Source organism: Acomys russatus, chromosome 25 (assembly GCF_903995435.1).
Source record: "Acomys russatus chromosome 25, mAcoRus1.1, whole genome shotgun sequence".
NCBI lineage: Eukaryota > Metazoa > Chordata > Mammalia > Rodentia > Muridae > Acomys > Acomys russatus.
This window is the reverse complement of record NC_067161.1, coordinates 32,843,322-32,862,805: the sequence shown is the minus strand read 5'-3', so window position 1 is coordinate 32,862,805 and position 19,484 is coordinate 32,843,322. Positions and strand designations below refer to the sequence as shown.

General features: G+C 44.9%; 2 protein-coding genes and 1 pseudogene across 2 annotated transcripts in view; 1 reads left to right on the top strand and 2 right to left on the bottom strand.

Annotated features, from left to right (window-relative positions):
- The window catches only part of Sar1b (secretion associated Ras related GTPase 1B), a 34,321-nt gene extending 22,279 nt beyond the window's left edge, over window positions 1-12,042 (bottom strand). The window contains exon 1 of the mRNA XM_051167537.1: window positions 11,882-12,042. The gene's annotated coding sequence lies outside the window, so the exon portion shown is untranslated. The remainder of the gene's footprint in view (window positions 1-11,881) is intronic.
- On the top strand, window positions 7,516-7,615 carry LOC127208902 (uncharacterized; annotated as a pseudogene).
- A 754-nt stretch (window positions 12,043-12,796) lies between the features above and the next one.
- On the bottom strand, window positions 12,797-13,200 carry LOC127208220 (ATP synthase subunit g, mitochondrial-like). The gene has a single exon (XM_051167613.1). The coding sequence runs from the start codon at window positions 13,190-13,192 to the stop codon at window positions 12,941-12,943; it is 252 nt and encodes an 83-aa protein (XP_051023570.1). The 5' UTR covers window positions 13,193-13,200; the 3' UTR covers window positions 12,797-12,940.
- Between the last annotated feature and the right edge of the window lie 6,284 nt (window positions 13,201-19,484).

Genomic DNA, 19,484 nt, shown 5'->3' with positions numbered 1-19,484 from the left:
GCCTCCAACTTATATCCTGCCTCAGCCTCCTGAGTATATGGAAATTTTGGTATACAACCCCATATCTAACTCAAATTTTGGTTTTGAGGGTTTTTGTTTGGTTTTGTTTTTGCATTTCTGAGACAGAGTTTCTCTGTGTAGCCTGACTGTCCTGGAACTCATTGTAAACCATGCTGGCCTCAAACTCTGATATCTACCAGCCTTAGCCTCTGCCTCTGTTGCCGCCACCACCTCTGCCACCACCACCTGGCCAAATTTTGTTTTTATAGCCCTAGAAGTGCAGTTTCGGATCAAACACACAGAAAAGCTATGGATGTAATAAGAAACATGAGCAGGGTGCTTATATGTGAATTCTAGCACTTGGAGCGATGAGGCAGGATTCTGAGTCCAAGGACAAAGCCAGTTCCAGGGCAGCCTGGGCTACATAGTGAGATCCTGCTCAAAAATATGCCTTCCCCTAAAGGTTACACCTCCTCCTATTATTATCTGGGTGACATGTGTAGGGGTTGAGGGTATAGCTATGATACGGACAGCACTCTAGGTTCAAGCTCCAGCACCAACAACCAAAACAAAATATAGAAAGACATTGGAACTTAAGAGATTATACATGAAAATTTTATCTTTCCAAGAGATTTGAAGATGCCATATTTTATCAAAGAGAAACATACAGCAGGGGGCTGGAGAGATGGCTCAGTGGTTAAAAGCACTGTCTGCTCTTCCCTGGACCCAGGTTCAAGCCTCAGCACCCACATGGCAGCCCACACCTATCTGTAACTAGTTCCAAAGGATCTGATACCTTCAAACTAGTGCACATAAAATAAAAGTAAGTAATTAAAAAAAAACCCAAAAACAAAACATACAGCAACAGAATATGCTGAGATAAATATTACTAAGACTACAAAGAGGGTTGGGTGGTGGTGGCCCACGCCTTTAATCCCAGCGCTCCGGAGGCAGAGGCAGGTAGATCCCTGTGAGTTCAAGGCCAGCCTGGTCTACAAAGCAAGTCCAGAGAGACCCTATCTCAAACCCCCCCCCCCCCCCCCCAAAAAAAAAAAAAAAAAAAAAAGAGAGAGAGAGAGAGAAAATCTTAAAACAACAACAACAATGTAGATGTGGCACAATCCTAGGACTTGGGAGGTGAGGCAAGTGAGGATGATCTGCAGGCTCACAGCAAGTGTGAGGAAACCAACTGAGAGCAGCCAATGAACGCAGCTACTGATGGGGCCGTGAGTCACACACCAGGCAGGCACTACACGCCTGGCTCCTCACCACAGTACACAAGACGGAGAGACAGTGCTGAATCACTCATCCAATTACTTTATTTTGGCTGAGGGTGGGATGGAGTTGAGACTCATGGTCTTGATCCATGTTTTAGGCTAGTCCCAAACTCAAATTCTCCTGTTTCTACCTCCTGAGTGCCGAGATCATTAAGTGTAGGCCACCTCAACTCACTATAGTCATTCGACAAAAAACCAACAAAACCAAACAAAGCAGCTACCAGGGATACGCGCGAGGGGGCGCAACCGGCCGAAGGCGGGGACGCCGGACGAGACCCGGACGCACGAGACCCGGACGCACGAGACCGACGCACGAGACCCGGACGCACGAGACCGGACGCACGAGACCCGGACGCACGAGACCCGGACGCACGAGACCCGGACGCACGAGACCCGGACGCACGATACCCGACGCACGAGACCCGGACGCACGAGACCCGGACGCACGAGACCCGGACGCACGAGACCGACTCACGAGACCCGGACGCACGAGACCCGGACGCGAGACCCGGACGCACGAGACCCGACGCACGAGACCCGGACGCACGAGACCCGGACGCACGAGACCGGACGCACGAGACCCGGACGCCACGAGACCCGGACGCACGAGACCCGGACGCACGAGACCCGGACGCACGAACCCGGACGCACGGACCCGGACGCACGAGACCCGGACGCACGAGACCCGGACGCACGAGACCCGACGCACTAGACCCGGACGCACTAGACCCTACGCACTAGACCCTGACGCACAGATGACGACGCACTACCCGGACGCACGATACTGACGCACGAGACCCCCAATACTACGCAATACCCTTACTCACTATACCCTTACTCACTATACCCTTACTCACTATACCCTTACTCACTATACCCTTACTCACTATACCCTTACTCACTATACCCTTACTCACTATACCCTTACTCACTATACCCTTACTCACTATACCCTTACTCACTATACCCTTACTATATCCTTACTCATGCTGTGGTGACCCCAGGCCTTAAGATTATTGTTGTTGCTACTTTATAACTGTAATCTTGCTCCTGTTATGAAACTTTTTTCTTTATTTTATTGGTTTTTCAAAACAGAGTTTCTCAGTGCAGCCTTGGCTGTCCTGGACTCATTTTGTAGACCCAGCTGGCTTCAAACTCACAGCAATCCACCTGCCCCTGCCTCCTGAGTGCTGGAATTAAAGGCATGCACCACCACGCCCAGCCCTTTGTTTGTTTTGTTTTTTGTTTTTCAAGACAGGGTTTCTCTGTGTAGCCTTGGCTGTCCTGGACTCACTTTGTAGACCAGGCTAGCCTTGCACTCACAGAGATGCACCTCCTCTGCCTTCCAAGTGGAGTGTTGGGATTACAGGTGTGCACCACCACACCGGCTGCCCTGTTATGAATCTTAATGTAAATATTTTAGAGAAAAAGGTTGTCAAAGGGGTCTTGAGTCATAGGTTGAGAACCACTGATCCAGAGGTTAAGCCTAAACTCTGGAGCCAGGACCTGATCACTTCCTGTCTACCTTAGGCAACTGACTTTACTTCCCTCACCTGTAAAATGGGGTAACAACAGCTGAGTTGTTGTTGTGAAGGTTAAGTAAGTTAGTGGCACAAATACAGCATGAAGTGAAACATTAAATAATGTCCCCAGACGTACTGTTTCTTCTATTGCAGTCTACAGTACTCAGCAATTATCTGTATCTAGATGTCTCTATCTCACCACTGAACACCAAAACACCCTCCAATATATTGGTGTTCCCATTTTATAGAAGGAACTGGCTATAGTCACTAAAAATGTCCACTTCAGTGATTAGTGCATCTAGGTTTCAAATCTGTACCTTTTAGACTTCTACAGCCATACCCTTCCCCTCATCTCACACTAGGTGGCTCTAAAGTGTTTTAACAAGTCCGGGTATGGTGGTGTACACCTGTCATCCCAGCGCTGGGGGACAATGGCAAAGTCACCTGAATTCAAGGCCAGCTTGGCTACTTACCCAGGTCCAGGCTATCATCTGGTACACAAAAGATATTCTGCCTCAAAACCCACAAAAGTGAGTTAGGGCTAATGGCACCAGCTTGCATTCCTATTACTTAGGAGGCTGCAGCAAGAGGATCTCAAGTTCAAGGTTTGTCTGAGCCACTGAGTACACAGTTTAAGACCAGCTTAGGAAACTTGGTGGGACCAGTCCCCAAACCATCAAAAAGACGTCTCTGCATATAGCTAGTGGTAGAGAGTTTGAGTAGCACTTGGGAGGGTCCTAAGTATAATTCCCAGTATAAAAATAAATACATAATATGTTTCAATCATTATTCTTTACCCCTGCAGTGCTTAGGATGAAACCCACAGCCTTAGACAGGCTAGTCAAGCGCTCCACCACTGAGCTATATCAGTGGTTTTTACTGTTGGTTTGTTTAAGTCATATCTCACATTTAGTTAAGCCACAATCCTACCCAGAACTTACAGTATGACTCTGTCTGGTACACATTGAAGCCTCCTGGTTAAGAAATCTGATTTTCTCAGCACAGTGGTAGATGCCTTTAGTCCTCAAACAAAAAGTCACATCCTAAACTACTAACTGTCATTGCAAATGGCAGAACAGCTCTGCCAAAATGCCATCTTGGAAGTGACTTACTGCAGAACCAGGCTAGCAGCAGCTCTCTATCTGTGGGAGCCGTCTCAGCTTTTACCTGTTGCTTCAGCATAATAATTTAGGTGACAAATTGTCCATTGAGTCTATACACCCTTTATGATAGATGAAGAGCTTCCACAAGTGCTTGAGCTGAGAAATAATTCAATCAAATTCATGGCCTAGCACTCCAGAGTTTTCTCTACTTATCTCTTAGCTACCTTTCCAAGCTTAGGGCACATAACTTCCCTTCCTTTAGCTTTCCCTGGATCAAAGTACTGGTGACCCACACTTTGTCATCAGAATGTCCTTCTACTGTGTCTACTTAAAGTCTTCCTGCCTCTGCTACCCACCAAAATGCTATGAATAAGTCATACGTGACATGATCTTTTAGGGAAAACAGGGGTGGATCATGGAATGCAGGAAGGCCAGAAGAACCAGAAGAGTGAGTAGCAAAAATGAAAGAAGGCAGTGACATCAAATGCAGCTACAGAGAAGCCATAGCTGGCTGCAGTTACACAGAGGCAAGTGTTGACCGCCTGAGAGGCTCTCGATGGAGCCATGTCGTGAAGGACCAGTGGCCAGGACTTAAAGCAGAGACAATGCTATCTCTGATTCATAAACTGTGACTTTAAAAGAGTTACAAATTTCTCCTGAAATACATGCCAGAATGTGGTGAAGATCAGATGAGCTGAAACACACAAAAAAGCCAGGGAGAAGGCTCAACAGGGAAAAGAGCTGGCTACACAGGCCCTGACAATCCAATCGTTCCTCCCAAAATCCATGGAAAGCCAGATGCTGTGGCACACATTTGTAATCATAGTACTCCTATGGTGAGATGGGAGACAGAGACAGCAAATTGACTAGAGGTTTTAGGGGGAGAGGGCAACTAGCCCGGAGTAGAGTACCCAGCACAGCAGCAAAAACAAGAGAGATCCTGCTTCAATGAGGTAGAAGGTGAGACCTGACTCCCCAAATGCATTCTCTGGCCTCCATGCAAACCATGCCTGCCTGTCTGCATACATAACACACACACACACACACACACACACACACATTCACACACTCTGCACAAAGTTAAGCTGGCTGCTATTATTATTGAGATATGAATGAAGAGGCTAGAAGACAGAAGGACAGTGGGGGAGGTTCTCTTTCTCTTTCCAAAAGTTTGAACCATAGCATGGGGTTGGTTCAGTGGTTACAACACTGGTTACTCTTGCAGAGGACACAGGTTTGATTTCCAGCACCTACATGGTGGCTCACAACCATCTGTAACCCCAGTCCTAGGAGATCTGATGCCCTCTTCTTACATCTATAGGCACATAGTGTAAATAATATAAATACAGGCAAAACTCTGGGATGCATAAAATAATAAATCTAAAAGTAAAAAGTAAAATAGATTTTTAAAAAGTTTGAAATGGATGTGGTAGAATGGTTCTATAATCCCAGCACTGAGAAATCCCAGGACAGCCTGAGCTAGATAGTGGAAGTCTAAATATATAAATAAATTTGAAATGGAAGGAGAGAAATAAGATTTGTTTTCCAGGAATGGTGAGGCTTGGGTATAATGATAAACTGAAAGGAAAAAACTTCTGGAAGAGCAAGGCATGGTCATACACCTTTAATCCCAGCACAAGGGAAGCAGAGGCAGATGGATTTCTATGAGTTCAAGACCAGCCTGGTCTACACAGCAAGTTCCAGGACAGAGCTAAATAATAGAGAAAAAGAAGCAGAAAAATTTTCCGGCATATGAGACGACCCCCAACTTTTCCAGTTAAAATATAGAATTTGGAATATACTTGCCGTATAAGACTACCCCTCTTCCAGCACACACCCTGTGCAGCACTTGGTCATGTGTCTATCTGCAGGCAGGGCAGACAGCCAGTGCCAGCCTACACTGCCCCTTTAAGGCAGGCTCCACACTCAGCCTGAAGTTGAATGGGTGCGTTCTGGTGAGAGCCAGTCCACGCTCATGTTCTCCTCCTCCTCGAGGCAGCTGGCTCCTGCCTGCTGCACACTCCACCCCTGAGGCCCCAACCCTGCACAGAGCAGGGAGTTGGCCATGGCACCCCCCACCCCTGCTATATGCACTGCACATATGAAACAAGGGGAAGCAAGCTGCAGGTAAGCACCTTGCATATAAGACAACCCCCCGACTTTGGCAAAGATTTTTCAGGGGGGGGCTGTTAAAAAGTCATGGTATACACCGGAAAATATGGCAACCACAAGAAGGAACAAAGCCTAACAAAGAGCTTGAACTGAGGACAGCCCTTCCTCTGTGAGAAGAGAGGCCCAGGAAATCTGTGAAGTTGGCAAGAATCTGACTCCAAGGATGAAGAGGGGTGGCGGCACACGCCAGAATTAGGAAGCTGAGCGAGAAGACTGACTTGTAGGACAGCTTGAGCTACATATAATGAAGCCCTGTCTTACAAACAGTGGAAGCGAGGAAGACTTGAAATATTTAAGTTGTATATTGCATTGCAGTGGCGGATCAAGCTAAATGATTGTCCAAAAGGTTGGGAACTTAGCTCAGTGGTAGCATACTTACTAAGAACATGAAAGGACCAGGATTTGAACCCTAGCACTGAGTTTGTTTGTTTGTTTGTTGAGACAGGGTTTCTCTGTGTAGCCCTGGCTGTCCTGGAGCTCACTCTCACTCTGTAAGCCAGGCTTTCAATACAGGCATGATCCACCACCACCCTGCCAGCACTGAGTTTAAGGGGAAAAAAAAATCGCTATGCATGGTAGCATATGCCTTTAATCCCAGCACTGAGGAGGCAGAGGCAGGTGGATCTCTGTGAGTTCGAGGCCAGCCTGGTCCACAAGAAAAAAAAAAAAAATCACTGGAGATATCTAACAAACATTCACAGCAACCAATCAGCACTTTTTTATTTATTTATTTTTACCCTCAACACCCCTTCCTTACACCCCACCCTCAGTGATGTTCAGCTTTAGACAATTCAGACTTCCAGGACAGAGAAAAGAGAGATAAGGCGAGAGGGTGTGAGTGTGATCCTGGAGCTAAGGGGAGAAAAGAAGACATGAGGAATAAATAGCACTCAGAGGGCACCGTGAGAGGCACTAATGTGAGCTGACCCTCGGTCCATGGAGTGGACAAAAGGATGAGGGTAAGGAGCACAGACGTAAGTGGTGACCAAAGGCAAGCTTCCCACAAAGTAGAGAATCAAAAGACAAGTATGGGTCTAGTGAAAGGGGGGAGGGGTGAAGTAGACCAGGTGCCTCAGAGTGGGGAAGAACAGGGTTCAAGGAAGTTTGTGTCTGGGTGGTGGCAGCTCTAAGGTCGAGCACCAGCATGGAAAGATAAAGAGACATTGGGGTGAAAGGCACAGGAAGCCAGGCGAGGCGGTGCACTGTGACAAGTCATGGACTCATCTAAAAGAGCAGAGGGCAACACTACACAAAGCCGAGTCAAGAGGCAAAGTCTTCCCTGGGATGACGGTTTGTCAGGGGAGCTACAAGAAATTGTGGAGGGCGGGACAGGGTAAGCCTTGAAGGAAAAGGACTTGCCTGCATCAGGGTGGCACCAATCTACTGTTATAAAATTTACCCACAGAAAAATTACCTAATCACACAGAGAAACTTGAGAAAATAGATATTTATATTTCTATAAAATTACAATTTACAGAGAAGGTTAGCATGGTCCCTGTACAAGGATGACACGCAAATTTGTAAAGCGTTCCATATTTTTGTCAAGGCTTTAGGGAAAAAAAATTACAATTTACTAAACCCTCAAAACAAGCCAGGAATTACTAAAACAGAATTTGCTATTTGTTTTTCTTTTTTCAAATAGAAGTAAAAATAAAAACACTCAGCTAAGAATAAAGTCACTTAGCTACAAACAGACACCTGAGCCCTGAGAACAGGTTACACAACCCAGAAAACACATCACAGAGACATGTGAAGAGCAAAGGTCATTGACAAGGAAACACACCACATCAGCAGATTTATTTATTGCATGAACACCAAACAGGAAAAGGCTCTGCAGATTAAAAAGCAATCTACTCAGGTAACATGAAAATCAGCGCAACAAACAGAACTCAGGTTACAAATCACTGCCTAAAACTGTCCCATTGAACTTGTATGGAAAGCTCTCTGTGAAACGTCCATGTGGGCAATCTTGAGAGCAAGCAGATTAGCCCTGTCAGAAGGGGGAGAGGCACCGACTGCTAACGGGGTTGGGTTGCTTTCAGAGGTAAGAAAAAATGTTCTGGTATTAGTGGTGAGGTTGTGTAACATTGTGACTATATTGAGAACACTATGAACACTGTAAATGGTAAATATTATGGTATGTCAAGTCTAGCTCAACAAAGCTACCATTCAAAGTAAAAACCTTAAATGAACATTTTATGTTTAAAACTCATTTATGAGAAAACAGAATTCTTATGCTTGAAGTTTTTGGTTTTTTCTTTAGGACAAGTTATCCTGTAGCTCAGGTTGACTCCTCCTTCATCTCCAAGTGCTAGGGTTATAAGCATGTACCACCATGCCCAACTTAATATTAATACTTTTAATATGGAAAATTAATGGCATTTTCATTTAAAAAAATCTACTGACTTGTGTGTGTGTGTGTGTGTGTGTGTGTGTGTGTGTGTGTGTGTGTGTGTGTGTGTTAGGGGCTCATGTGCCATGACAACTGTGTAGAGGTTACAGACAGACTTGTGGGCTCTGGGGCTTGAACTTGGGTTGCCAGGCTTGTGCAGCAATCATTATCACCTGAGGAGCATCTCACCAGCCCATTGTCACTGACTGCTACCATAAAAAGTACTAGGATAGTGTCCTGCAAGCCCAGGTACAGACCAGGTTCACTACAAACCAACCAGTGTGGCACACACCTGATCAAAGCTGTAGGCTAAGGCTAAGGCAGAAGGATTCCTGGTTTGAAACCAGCATGAACTACATCATAATTCTTTCTTAAATTTTTATTGAGACAAGGTCTTACTGAATAGCCCTGGTTGACCTTGAACTCACCATGTAGACCAGGCTGGCTTTGAACTCACAGAGATCTGCCTGCTTCTGCCTCCCCAATGCTAGGATTAAAGGCATACGCGCCCACTCCTGGCTACAAAGTGATAAGAGGAAGGAAGAGTTAGGTATGGTGTGCTTGTCTGTAATTTGTAATGCCAACATCTATTACATGACAAGATCATAGTGAGTTTAGGCCACCTTGGACTAATGAGATTTTGTCTCCAACAGACAACAATGATGACCCAAAACAACACAGCAAACACAAGCAAGGCACCATGACACACAAGCATGAGAATACCAAAATAGGGGCTGGAGAGACAGCTCAGCAGTTACGGCCTCTAGTTCCCAGCACCCACCTAGTGGGTCATAACATCTGTAACTCCAGTTCCGAGGGACCAGATGCCCTCTTCTGGTCCACAAACATCAGGCATGCATATAGGACATATACATTCATGCAGGCAAAACACCCATATATATAAAATAAAATAAAGCTTTAAAAAAGTCACAATAAACTCATTTTTTGTATGCTAACTTAAAAAGGCTAATTAAAAAGATAGAAAGGAAGGGCCAGGAGGATGGGTCAGTGGGTAAGGCAACTGTTGGCAGACAAGCAGAGCAGAGTTTGGTCCCTAGGACATAGTCAGAGGAGAAAACTGACTTCTCCATGTCCATACGCTGGATATGGTCAACATGGCATGCATACAAGACAGATAGATAGAATGCTGTCTGTCATCTAATTTACCACTAGAAATACAAAGGCCAGGCTCAAGACGAAGCTCAGTTAATAGAGTGTTTACCAAGGCTGCAGTTTGATCCCCAACGGCACATAAAAGCAGGCATGGGATAGCACACAGGCCTGAAATTTCAGCATTTGGGAGGCAGACAAGAGGCCCAAAGTTCAAGATCCTCCTTACTTACATAGCAAGTACAAGGCCAACCTTGTACTTAATTCATAGTTTTTTAAAAGTGGGTACTAGCCAGGCAGAGTGCTGTACCCCTTTAATGCCAGCACTCGGGAGGCAGGAGGATCTCTGTGAGTTTAAGCCCAGGAGAGCCAAGGCTACAAGAGAAACCCTGTCTGGTTCAAAAGCAAAAACAAACAAACAAACAAACCCCCAAAACAAAAAAAGTGAAAGAGGGATGAGAGGGAGAGAGAGAACTTGAGAGGCTGATGGGGGAAGCAGCGGAAAGAGAGACTTGAGTATTGAACTTGGACTTGCCTCTAGTGGACTAAGACAATTCAAATTGGTATATTTGATAACAAATTCCATCCTCAAAACACCAATAGAGGGCTGGTGAGGTGGCTCATTAGGTATAGGTGCTTGTCCCCATGACTGAAAACCTGAGTTTCATTTCAGAAACCCACATGGTGGAAAGCATTCAGTTCCCACAAAATGTTCTCTGACATGTACTTCCTGGTACGATCTCTAACACAGACACACTCAAACAATAACCAAACTTTTTCTAAAAACTACATACAACAGAGAAACTTTAATTTCACAATGCAAAAAAAAAAAAAAAAAAAAGAAAAAGTCATTTAAATGAGTTTTTCAGCCAACTGCGTACTTAAAGAGAGGGGAGGGGAGACGAGGTGAATCACTACCGATAGCATTCTAGTTTGTAAGCTGAGAGCGAGGTGGCAGTGGCTGCTGTTTCTGAGAGACCGCTCCTTTGTGTCGAGCCCTGCTTGCATTTCTACTCTGGCACAACAGTACAGGCCAGGTTAGGATGCACTTTATTTAAACTGCAAAATTTCAAAATCACAATAATTTTTCTAACCTTCTGACAACCAGGCCACTTTCCTTTTCCGTAAACTCACAAATGCCTGGGGAGTATCTTAACACTTGGGACACGGTTTTTTTCCTCTTGAGTATGTTGCCCAGGCAGTCTTGGCTTAAATGATGCCCCTGCCCTCTTGAGGAGGTGGGATTATAGGGTCAGGGTGTCCACCTAAGTTCAAAGAATTTTTTTAAAGGTCAAAATATTTTGGTCACAAACACAAACGCGAGGTTCAATAGTAGCCACACGTTGCCCTGCTTTACTGCCACCACTCAGCACTGAAAACTGTAAAGCCACCCTTCCTGATCATCTGTAAACAGGGCTGTCTTGCTTAGCAGACTGCAGTGTTATACAGGTGGTGCCTTCCTGCTTCCAGTTGTGTGATTGCAACTACTCTGACCAGTATTTTTTTTTCCAAGGGACACATCTTCAAGGTAAGATACCACCCACACAGAGCTTGATGTACTAATGTTCAAATTCGATTTTCTTCACCCCAATACGTTAAATGCCTGATTAATTTGATTCCTTCAACTAACCAGGCCACACTCGGATGTTTCAAAACCATTTTTTAAAGGTTTTTCAAGACAGGGTTTCTTTGTGTAACAGCCCTGCCTGTCCTAGACTCGCTTTGTAGACCAGGTTGTCCTTGAACTCAGAAATCCACCTGCCTCTGCCTCCCCGGCGCTGGAATTAAAGGCATGGGCCACCACACCCGACTTCAAAACAAATTTTTATCTTGTCAGAAAATCTTGACTTTTTCCAATTTGAATCTTTTCCCTCCACTCAACTAGGCGTGAGCTACGGCAAACATGATAACTACTGAGAGTAAGGCTCAGTTGGTCCCCACACTAATGGGGACAACACAGAGCGTCCCAGTCTCTCCAGCTGTCAATGACCCCTGATGCCTTCATCTTACCAAGTGAGGAAACTGAGGCCCAATAGGAGGAAAGGCTCGAGTGCGGTCTTGTCACTCTTTCTTGAAATAACTGCATATGACAATCATTGTCCTACACCGAGGGCCATCAGAGTGAGTGGTCCCCGTAGGTACTGACAGGACTTGTCCCTCGCAGCGGGAGGGGAAAAAAGGTTCCCCAATTCGCCAAGGACCAGGGACGAGGGTTCTGGACGAGTGTACAGCGTCAACAGTGCGCCTTCCGGAGGGCCACAGCTGTCGCCCACACTTTTCCCCGAGGAGGGCACTGCCACTCACCTGCGACTCCAGAGAACGCAACTCCCTGCTCCGCGACCGCCCTACACGCTCCTGAGCCGGCTCTGCAAAGCGCTATGGCTGCCCCGGGCCCCAGATCTCCTTAGCTCCTTCCGGGTCGGCAGGTGCCTCGCTAGTGACAGTCCGCGGGATCCTGGCGCCACTCGTTCTCAGTTCCGCCTCCTTGCGTTCTCGCCACCAATCCCTGTGGGACAGTTTCGGACCGCTTCACACCAACCTCAAGAGGCATACAAGAAATTGTCCTTGGTTTCCGTTTCTTTCCTTGTTTTTTCTTTCTTCCTTTTTTTGGGGGGGAGGGAGGGAGGGGTTGGTTTTTCAAGACAGGTTTTTTCGTTTTGTTTTGTTTCTGTGTAATACAGCCCTGGCTGTCCTGGAACTCACTCTGTAGACCAGGCTGGCCTCGAACTCACCTGCCTTTTCCGAGTGTTGGGATTAAAGGCATGCGCCACCAAGCTCAGCTTTCTTTGTTTCTCTCTCTTTTTTTTTCTTTTTCTTTTTCCGAGACAGGGTTTTTTTTTTTTTTTTTTTTTTTTTTTTAGTGTAATTGCCCTGTCCTGGAACTCACTCTATAGATCAGGCTGGTTCGAATTCTCAGAGATCTGTCTTCCTCTGCTTCCTCATTGCTGGGACTAAAGGCATGCAGCACCACTGCCAGGCTACAAGTCCTTTCTTTCTTTCTTTCTTTCTTTCTTTCTTTCTTTCTTTCTTTCTTTTCTTTCAAAGACAAGGTTTCTCTATGTAGCTTTGGCTCTTGGCTGTCCTGGACTCAGTTTATAGACCAGGCTGGCCTTGAACTCACATCGATCCGCTCCCTTCTGCCTTGAGTGCTGGGATTAAAGTCGTGTGCCACCAAGCCCGCTTTATAGGTTGTCTTTTTTTTTTTTTCCCCACAGCTAGTACTTTATTCAGATAACAGTCTCATTATACATGGTCCAAGAACACCCAAGTAAGAACTCAAAATCAGATATTAAAAATTGGTCTTCAAACATCATAGCCGACAATGCCACGTTTGCCTATGATTTCTCCGACATAAAACCACATCTACACCTCAGTGGCCACCAAGCCATTCAGCACAGCTTCCTTAACTGTAAGCTGTTTGAAGCTACCAGTTTTAGCACTTTCAATTATTTTTTTCATACTCTGAATAGCTGTAGGGATTTCAGCAGGGGTTGGGGGAACCAGCTCAACCTTGGCGTACTGCCAAAATGTGGCCAATTGAGGCTTCGAGTAAGTCACGGCAGCGGTTGCCAGCGCCGGAGCCTTCTCTACGAAGTTGCGGAGGAACTTCGCCATGGTCTAAGGTGGAACGCTATAGGTTCTCTTTTTAAAAACAGTAAACACACATGCACTATAAGCCTAAGTGTATCAATGTGCACTTGTGTGCATACAGTAGCCTGAGAAATTCAAAGAAGTGTTGGGTCCCCTGGGACTGGAGTTACAAAAGGTTGTGAGGCACCAAGCGGGTGGTGGGAATTGAAGCCAAACCTCTACAAAAGTCGTAAGAGCTCTTGACATTTGAGCCATCTCTCCGGTCCCCAAATTCTGGTCCTCTTGCTTGTGTAGCGCTTGTGTAACTGTTGAACCATCTCCCTAGCTCCTCACTTATTGTTTGAGACAGAGTCTCTCTCATCATCTTAGTTAGGATTTCTATTGCTGTGCTTAAAAACAAAACAAAACAAAACCCCAAAAACAAAACAAAACATGACCAAAGCAACATGGGGAGGAAAGGGTTTATTTCAGTTTCCATATCTGGATCACAGCTCATCACTGTGGGAAATCGGGGCAGGAACTCAAACAGGGCAGGAACTTGGTGGCAGGAGCTGATGCAGATGCCATGGGGGGAGTGCCGCTTACTGGTTTGTTCAACCCGAATTTTTCAATACCCTGCAACCTCCTGCCTGGGAATGGCACCAGCCACAATAGGCTGGGCCTTCCCACATCATCAATCAAGAAAATGTACCACAGGTCAATCTGCGGTGGGGTGGGGAAAGGGGTGAGGATTTTCTCAATTGAGGTTCCCTTTTCTTTCAAGACAAGGTTTCTTTGTGTAGGCCTAGTTGTCCTGGAAGTCACTATGCAGACCAGGTTGGCCTTGACCTCAGAGATCTACCTGTGAGGTTCCCTTTTCTAAAAGGCCTCTAGCTTACGTCAAGTTGACATAAAACTAGCCAGCACAGTCACTGAACCTGGAGTTCACAGATTTGCTAGACTCTTTGGCCGGCCAGCTCCAGAGATCTTGCTAGGTCCTCCTTACCAGCCAGCACTGCAATTACAAGCATGTACTGTTGTGCTGAGATATGTACCCATGCCTGGCTTGGGATTTGTTTTTTTTAAAACATGGGTTTTGGAGAGCAAACTCAGGTCCTCATCTTTCAGGGCAAGCATTTTACTCCCATCCCCAAATCCCCCAGTTCTTTTGATGATTAAGTTTGGAAGAAGGCCAATGAGATGACTCAGCCAGTAAAGGCATCTGCCACCAATTAGAGTTCAATCCCTGGGGCCGGGCGTGGTGGCGCATGCCATTAATCCCAGCACTCAGGAGGCAGAGGTAGGTGGATCACTGTGAGTTCAAGGCCAGCCTGGTCCACAAAGCTAGTCCAGGACAGCCAAGGCTACACAGAGAAACTCTGTCTTGAAAAATCAATCAATAAATAAATAAAATAAAGTTCAACCCCTGGAACCCATAGATTGAATAAAGAGAATCGGCTCCTCGAAAAGTTGTCATCTGACTCCCCAAGAGCACCATGGCATGCTTGCCCTTTTTCCACACTGAAAGCAGGAAGACATTTTTATTATTTAAAGTTTAGAAGAACAGAAAAATAGAAAATAAGATCATTTTTGAAGAACCTCAATATTACCAGTTTTTATGTCATGGGCAGGGTTGTAAAACACAACACTTGGTACAACAGTTCCAAGGTTACTGGTCATTTCAGCTTTCAGTTCCTGCCTCTGTAGAATTGGGACTAATATCCAGAAAGAAACAATAACCTTAGACAAGCATGTTGTTGCGCCCCTGTAATCTTAGGTGGGAGGTGGCAGCAGGAACTTCACAAGTTCAAAGATGGCCTCACTTGAATACATAGCAAATCTGAGGCCAGCCAGGACCATATAAGACCTTGTCTAAAGCCAGACAGAATAACATACAGAAAGCAGTAAATATGAGAAAAGCATCAGGAAGCATCACTGGTTTTTGGTTGGTTGGTTGGTTGGTTTTTCCAGACAAGGTTTCTCTGTGTAGCTTTGGCTGTTCTGGTCTTGCTTTGTAGACTAGGCTGGCCTTGAACTCACAGCATCACTGTTTAACTACATTAAACTAGCATGAGGTTCCAGGCAGTGTAACAGCTCTGCCTGTCCTGGAGCTCGCTCTGTAGACCAGGCAGTGCTCTTTGTTTTTGTTTTTGTTTTATTTTTTTGAGACAGGGTTTCTGGGTAGCCTTGGCTGTCCTGGACTCACTTTGTAGACCAGGTTGGCTTCCAACTCACAGTGATCCGCCCACCTCTGCCTCCCAAATGCTGGGATTACAGGCGTGTGCCACCATGCCTGGCCAGGCAGTGCTCTTTTAAACTCAGCATTTAGGAGGCAGAGGTGGGATGATTTCTGGTTTTGAGACCAGCTTGTTCTACAAAGCTAGTTCCAGGACAGCCAGGGGTACACAGAGAAGCTGAGTCTTGAAAAACCAAACCAAACCAAATCCCCCCCCCCCAACCTCCACCGCTAAAAACAAACAAACAAACAACCCAAACCAACTAGCCTGAGGCATGGAGGGCCTCAACTCTCAAACTCTTAGAGGTTTTAGCCAGGCATTAGTCCCAGTACGTGGGAGTCAGAGGTAGGTGGCCAGCCTGGTCTATATAGCAAGTTCTATAACAGCCAGGACTACATAGAGAGTCCCTGCCTCAAAAAAACCAAAAACCTCTTAGAGGTTTTGGCCAAAACAAGAAAAGCATAGTTAAAACTGTGCTTGGGGAGTTTTCATGTGGCAACAGTACACCAGTTCTATTAAGTCAAAACTGAAAGCTGAGATTAGTTTGGCAATGAGGCAGCTGCAGTTGGGCAGGTGAAAGGTAACCAGTGCCTGGGTTGGGTCAATGGGAAGAGAGAAACAAGGAGTCAAGTATGAGGGAAAAATATGTGTCATAACTTTTTATGTGGTTAGCAGGAATAAAGAGATAACACAGTCCGGCATTTTAACAGGGGTTCATAGATGCACCTCTGTTCAATACAATGTACTGTAGGTCACTATCATTTCGCAGCTAGACTTAAAAAATAAGCTGGGCATGGTGGCACATGCCTTTAATCCCAGCACTCGAGAGGCAGAGGCAGGTGGATCACTGTGAGTTCAAGGCCAGCCTGGTCTACAAAGTGAGTCTAGGATAGCCATAGAAACCCTCTCAAAAAAAAAAAAAAAAAAAAAAATAAAAATAAAATAAAATAAAATGATGGTCGGGCAGTGGAGGCGCACGCCTTTAATCCTGGCACTTGGCAGAGGCAGGTGGATCTCTGTGAGTTTGAGGCCAGCCTGGACTACAGAGTGAGTCCAAGACAACCAAGGCTACACAAAGAAACCCTGTCTCCAAAAAACAAAAAAAAACAAAACAAAAAAAAAAAAAAAACACAAAAACACAAAAACAAAAACAAAAAAACAAAATAAAAATAAAATAAAATGATTCATTTTAGCTCAGTGGTTCTCAATGGGTGGGTTGCATCCTGGGGTAGAGTGTCAAACAACTCTTTCACATGGGTTCACCTAAGATTATTGGAAAATTATATTGTGATTCATAACAGTAGAAAATTACAGTTATCTTCATAGCGACAAAAATGATTTTATGGTTGGGGGTCACCACAACGTGAGGAACTGTATTAAAGGGTCACAGCACTGGGAAGGTTGAGGACCGCTGGCTTAGCAGGATGCGAAGAAAAGAGGCAGCAAAGCTGGGTCACGAAGGGCTCTGGAAGTTGTGGGTGTGGCTTCTGTTTTTATTCAGCAGGAGATAAGAAAAAAACCCCTGGAAGGAATTTTAAGTTGACTGAGCAGGCAGGAGTAACGGTAACATGTTTTGGAGAGCCAGAACGTGAAACAGCATCTGTACCTGGGAGCTTATGGTATGGACTAGCGAGAAAGAATCCAGAATAAACAGTCCAGTAATTCAAGATTGCGGGGGGGTAGGGGGGGGGGGGTAGGGGTGCTGCAAGCTCAACGTGCTGGGTAAGGGGAATGCCACTGTCATAAGGGAGCCCCCAAGAGCTCCACAGCAGCTGACGTCACATACCAACAGGTGTCCTGGGACAGGCAAATGAGGGCAAAGGAACTGTTCCTAAAATGGAGTAGCAAGTGAGTTTCAGAGAAGGAACTTGTTGTTCAAATCAACGTCTATGACTGAAGTTGTTCTGCCTGAGCCACAACCAGAATGATTTTCTTTTTCTTTTTGGAGGCAGGGTCTCTAGCTGTCTTAGAGCTCTGTAGACCAGGCTAGCCCCAAACTCACAGAGATCCACCTGCCTCTTACTCCTACGTGCTGGGATTACAGGCGTGTGTGCCACAACGCCAAGCCCCTTCTCAGTATCTTGAAGCTAAGTAATTGAAAATGTAAGAAACATTCAGAGATTTAACCATAGTTTGGGGGTTAATAATAGCAATTTAGGGGTAGAACACAATTGTTTACTTCTTAGTAAACTATTTATAGCTATTTAACTGATTTAACCAATGAAGCTATTTACTTTTTAAAATCTGAACACACAGATATTGCTTAAACAGGACAAAGTACAAAGATAGACTGATTTAACCAAATCAAACCACTGTGCCAAGGTCAACAAACCAAGATTACTCCAAAGGAGTTGAACGTAAACAGAGGACTAAGCCAACAGAAATTGGAAACGGTGCCTAAGCATTAGAAGAGTGACCTTTTTTTTTTCTGGCCTCATGAAGCTTTGGCGGTTTCTCTCTCAGTTCTGTTTTCTCTTTAAAGAAAGGCTTATGTTCTTGTTCTGTTTTCCATTGTTTTGTTTGTTTTACTGTGTTATTATTATTATTATTACTAATTTATTTTCTTCATTGTATCTACAGAAAAGGGCATCAGATCTCATTACAGATGGTTGTGAGCCACCACATAGTTGCTGGGAATTGAACTTAGGACCTCTGGAATAGCAGGTAGCACTCTTAAGCACTGAGCCATCTCTCCAGCCCCATCTTACTTCTTTTTCTTTTCTTTTCTTTTCTTTTTTTTGTTTGTTTGTTTTTTCAAGACAGTTTCTCTGTGTAGTCTTGGCTGTCCTTGACTCACTTTGTAGACCAGCCTGGCCTCAAACTGACAGCAGTCCTTCTGCCTCTGCCTCCCGAGTGCTGGGATTAAAGGCGTGTGCCACCACGCCCGGGTCCCCCTGTTTTACTGTTCTTAGGTAATGTGACATGGGGTTTTTATTATAGATGTTCTTAGGTGAGAATTTATTAAAAGTGTCATCTTCAGCTGGGTTCCTCTTCAATCACCCACACCACGAAGTTCACAATTGTTTGTCAACTCCAGTGCAAGAGGAAACAATCCCTATAGTGAGAATTAGGTTTCTTTAAAAACCACAGAGATGTTACGGGAATATGTTTCAGTTTTAATGCCAGGTGTGGGGATGAGAGGCTGCTTCACAGCACATGACTACGATTTGCCTCATGCTCTGGCAGGGGCATTATTTTTTTTTTTTTGCCAGCTGCAGATAATTTTTTTTGATTGTTGGATTTCATTCACAGCAAACATATTTTAGTATGGCTCTGACACAAATGAGAATAAAATCAAGGTTAGACTAAATCTATACATGTAGTTACCATTTGCCCCTTGGGCCTGACAGCTTTAGATTGTGCCCTTTTTCTATGTGATACTTCCTAGCAGGCATTAGGTGGTAAATGAATTAGGTAAGATGTACTTTCCCCTGATGTTGTGAAACGCACGGCACAACACATCGTAATCAGCAGTACACATCTGTGAAGGACTTTGTCATCGGCTTGGAGCAGGAAAAACCAAAGTAGAATGAAGGTAGCTAAGATCACTATTGATATCACTAATTATGTTGCATAACCAAGCAGTTTCTACGTCTCTTTGGCCTTAAAAGAAAGTCTATTTGGGAGTAAAAATAAAAAAATAAATAAATAAAAGAAGCCCACAAATTACTTGTCCAGAAAGGGAAGTTTGAATTATCCACCTCAATGTAAACTCTCAGCGGAGGAATTAAAACTGCTATTAAATTTTGGAACTCAAAGCCAGGCATTAGTGGAGCATGCCTTTAATCCCAGCAACTTGGTCACCAGAGGTGGATGGATCTCCATGAGTTCAAGGTCAGCCTGGACTACAGATGAAGTTCCAGGACAGCCAGAGCTGTTACACAGAGAAACTCTGTCTCAAAAAACCAAAAGACCAAACCAAACCAAACCAACCAATCAACAACAACAACAACAACAACAACAAAAAAAAAAAAAAAAAAAAGACAAAAAACAAAAAACCAAAAAAACCCAAAGCATTTTTTTGAACTCATGGCTTCTTTCTACAAGGTTGGGCAAACTATCTACCAGTAGCCGCTATCCTTAACTTTTTTTTTTTTTTT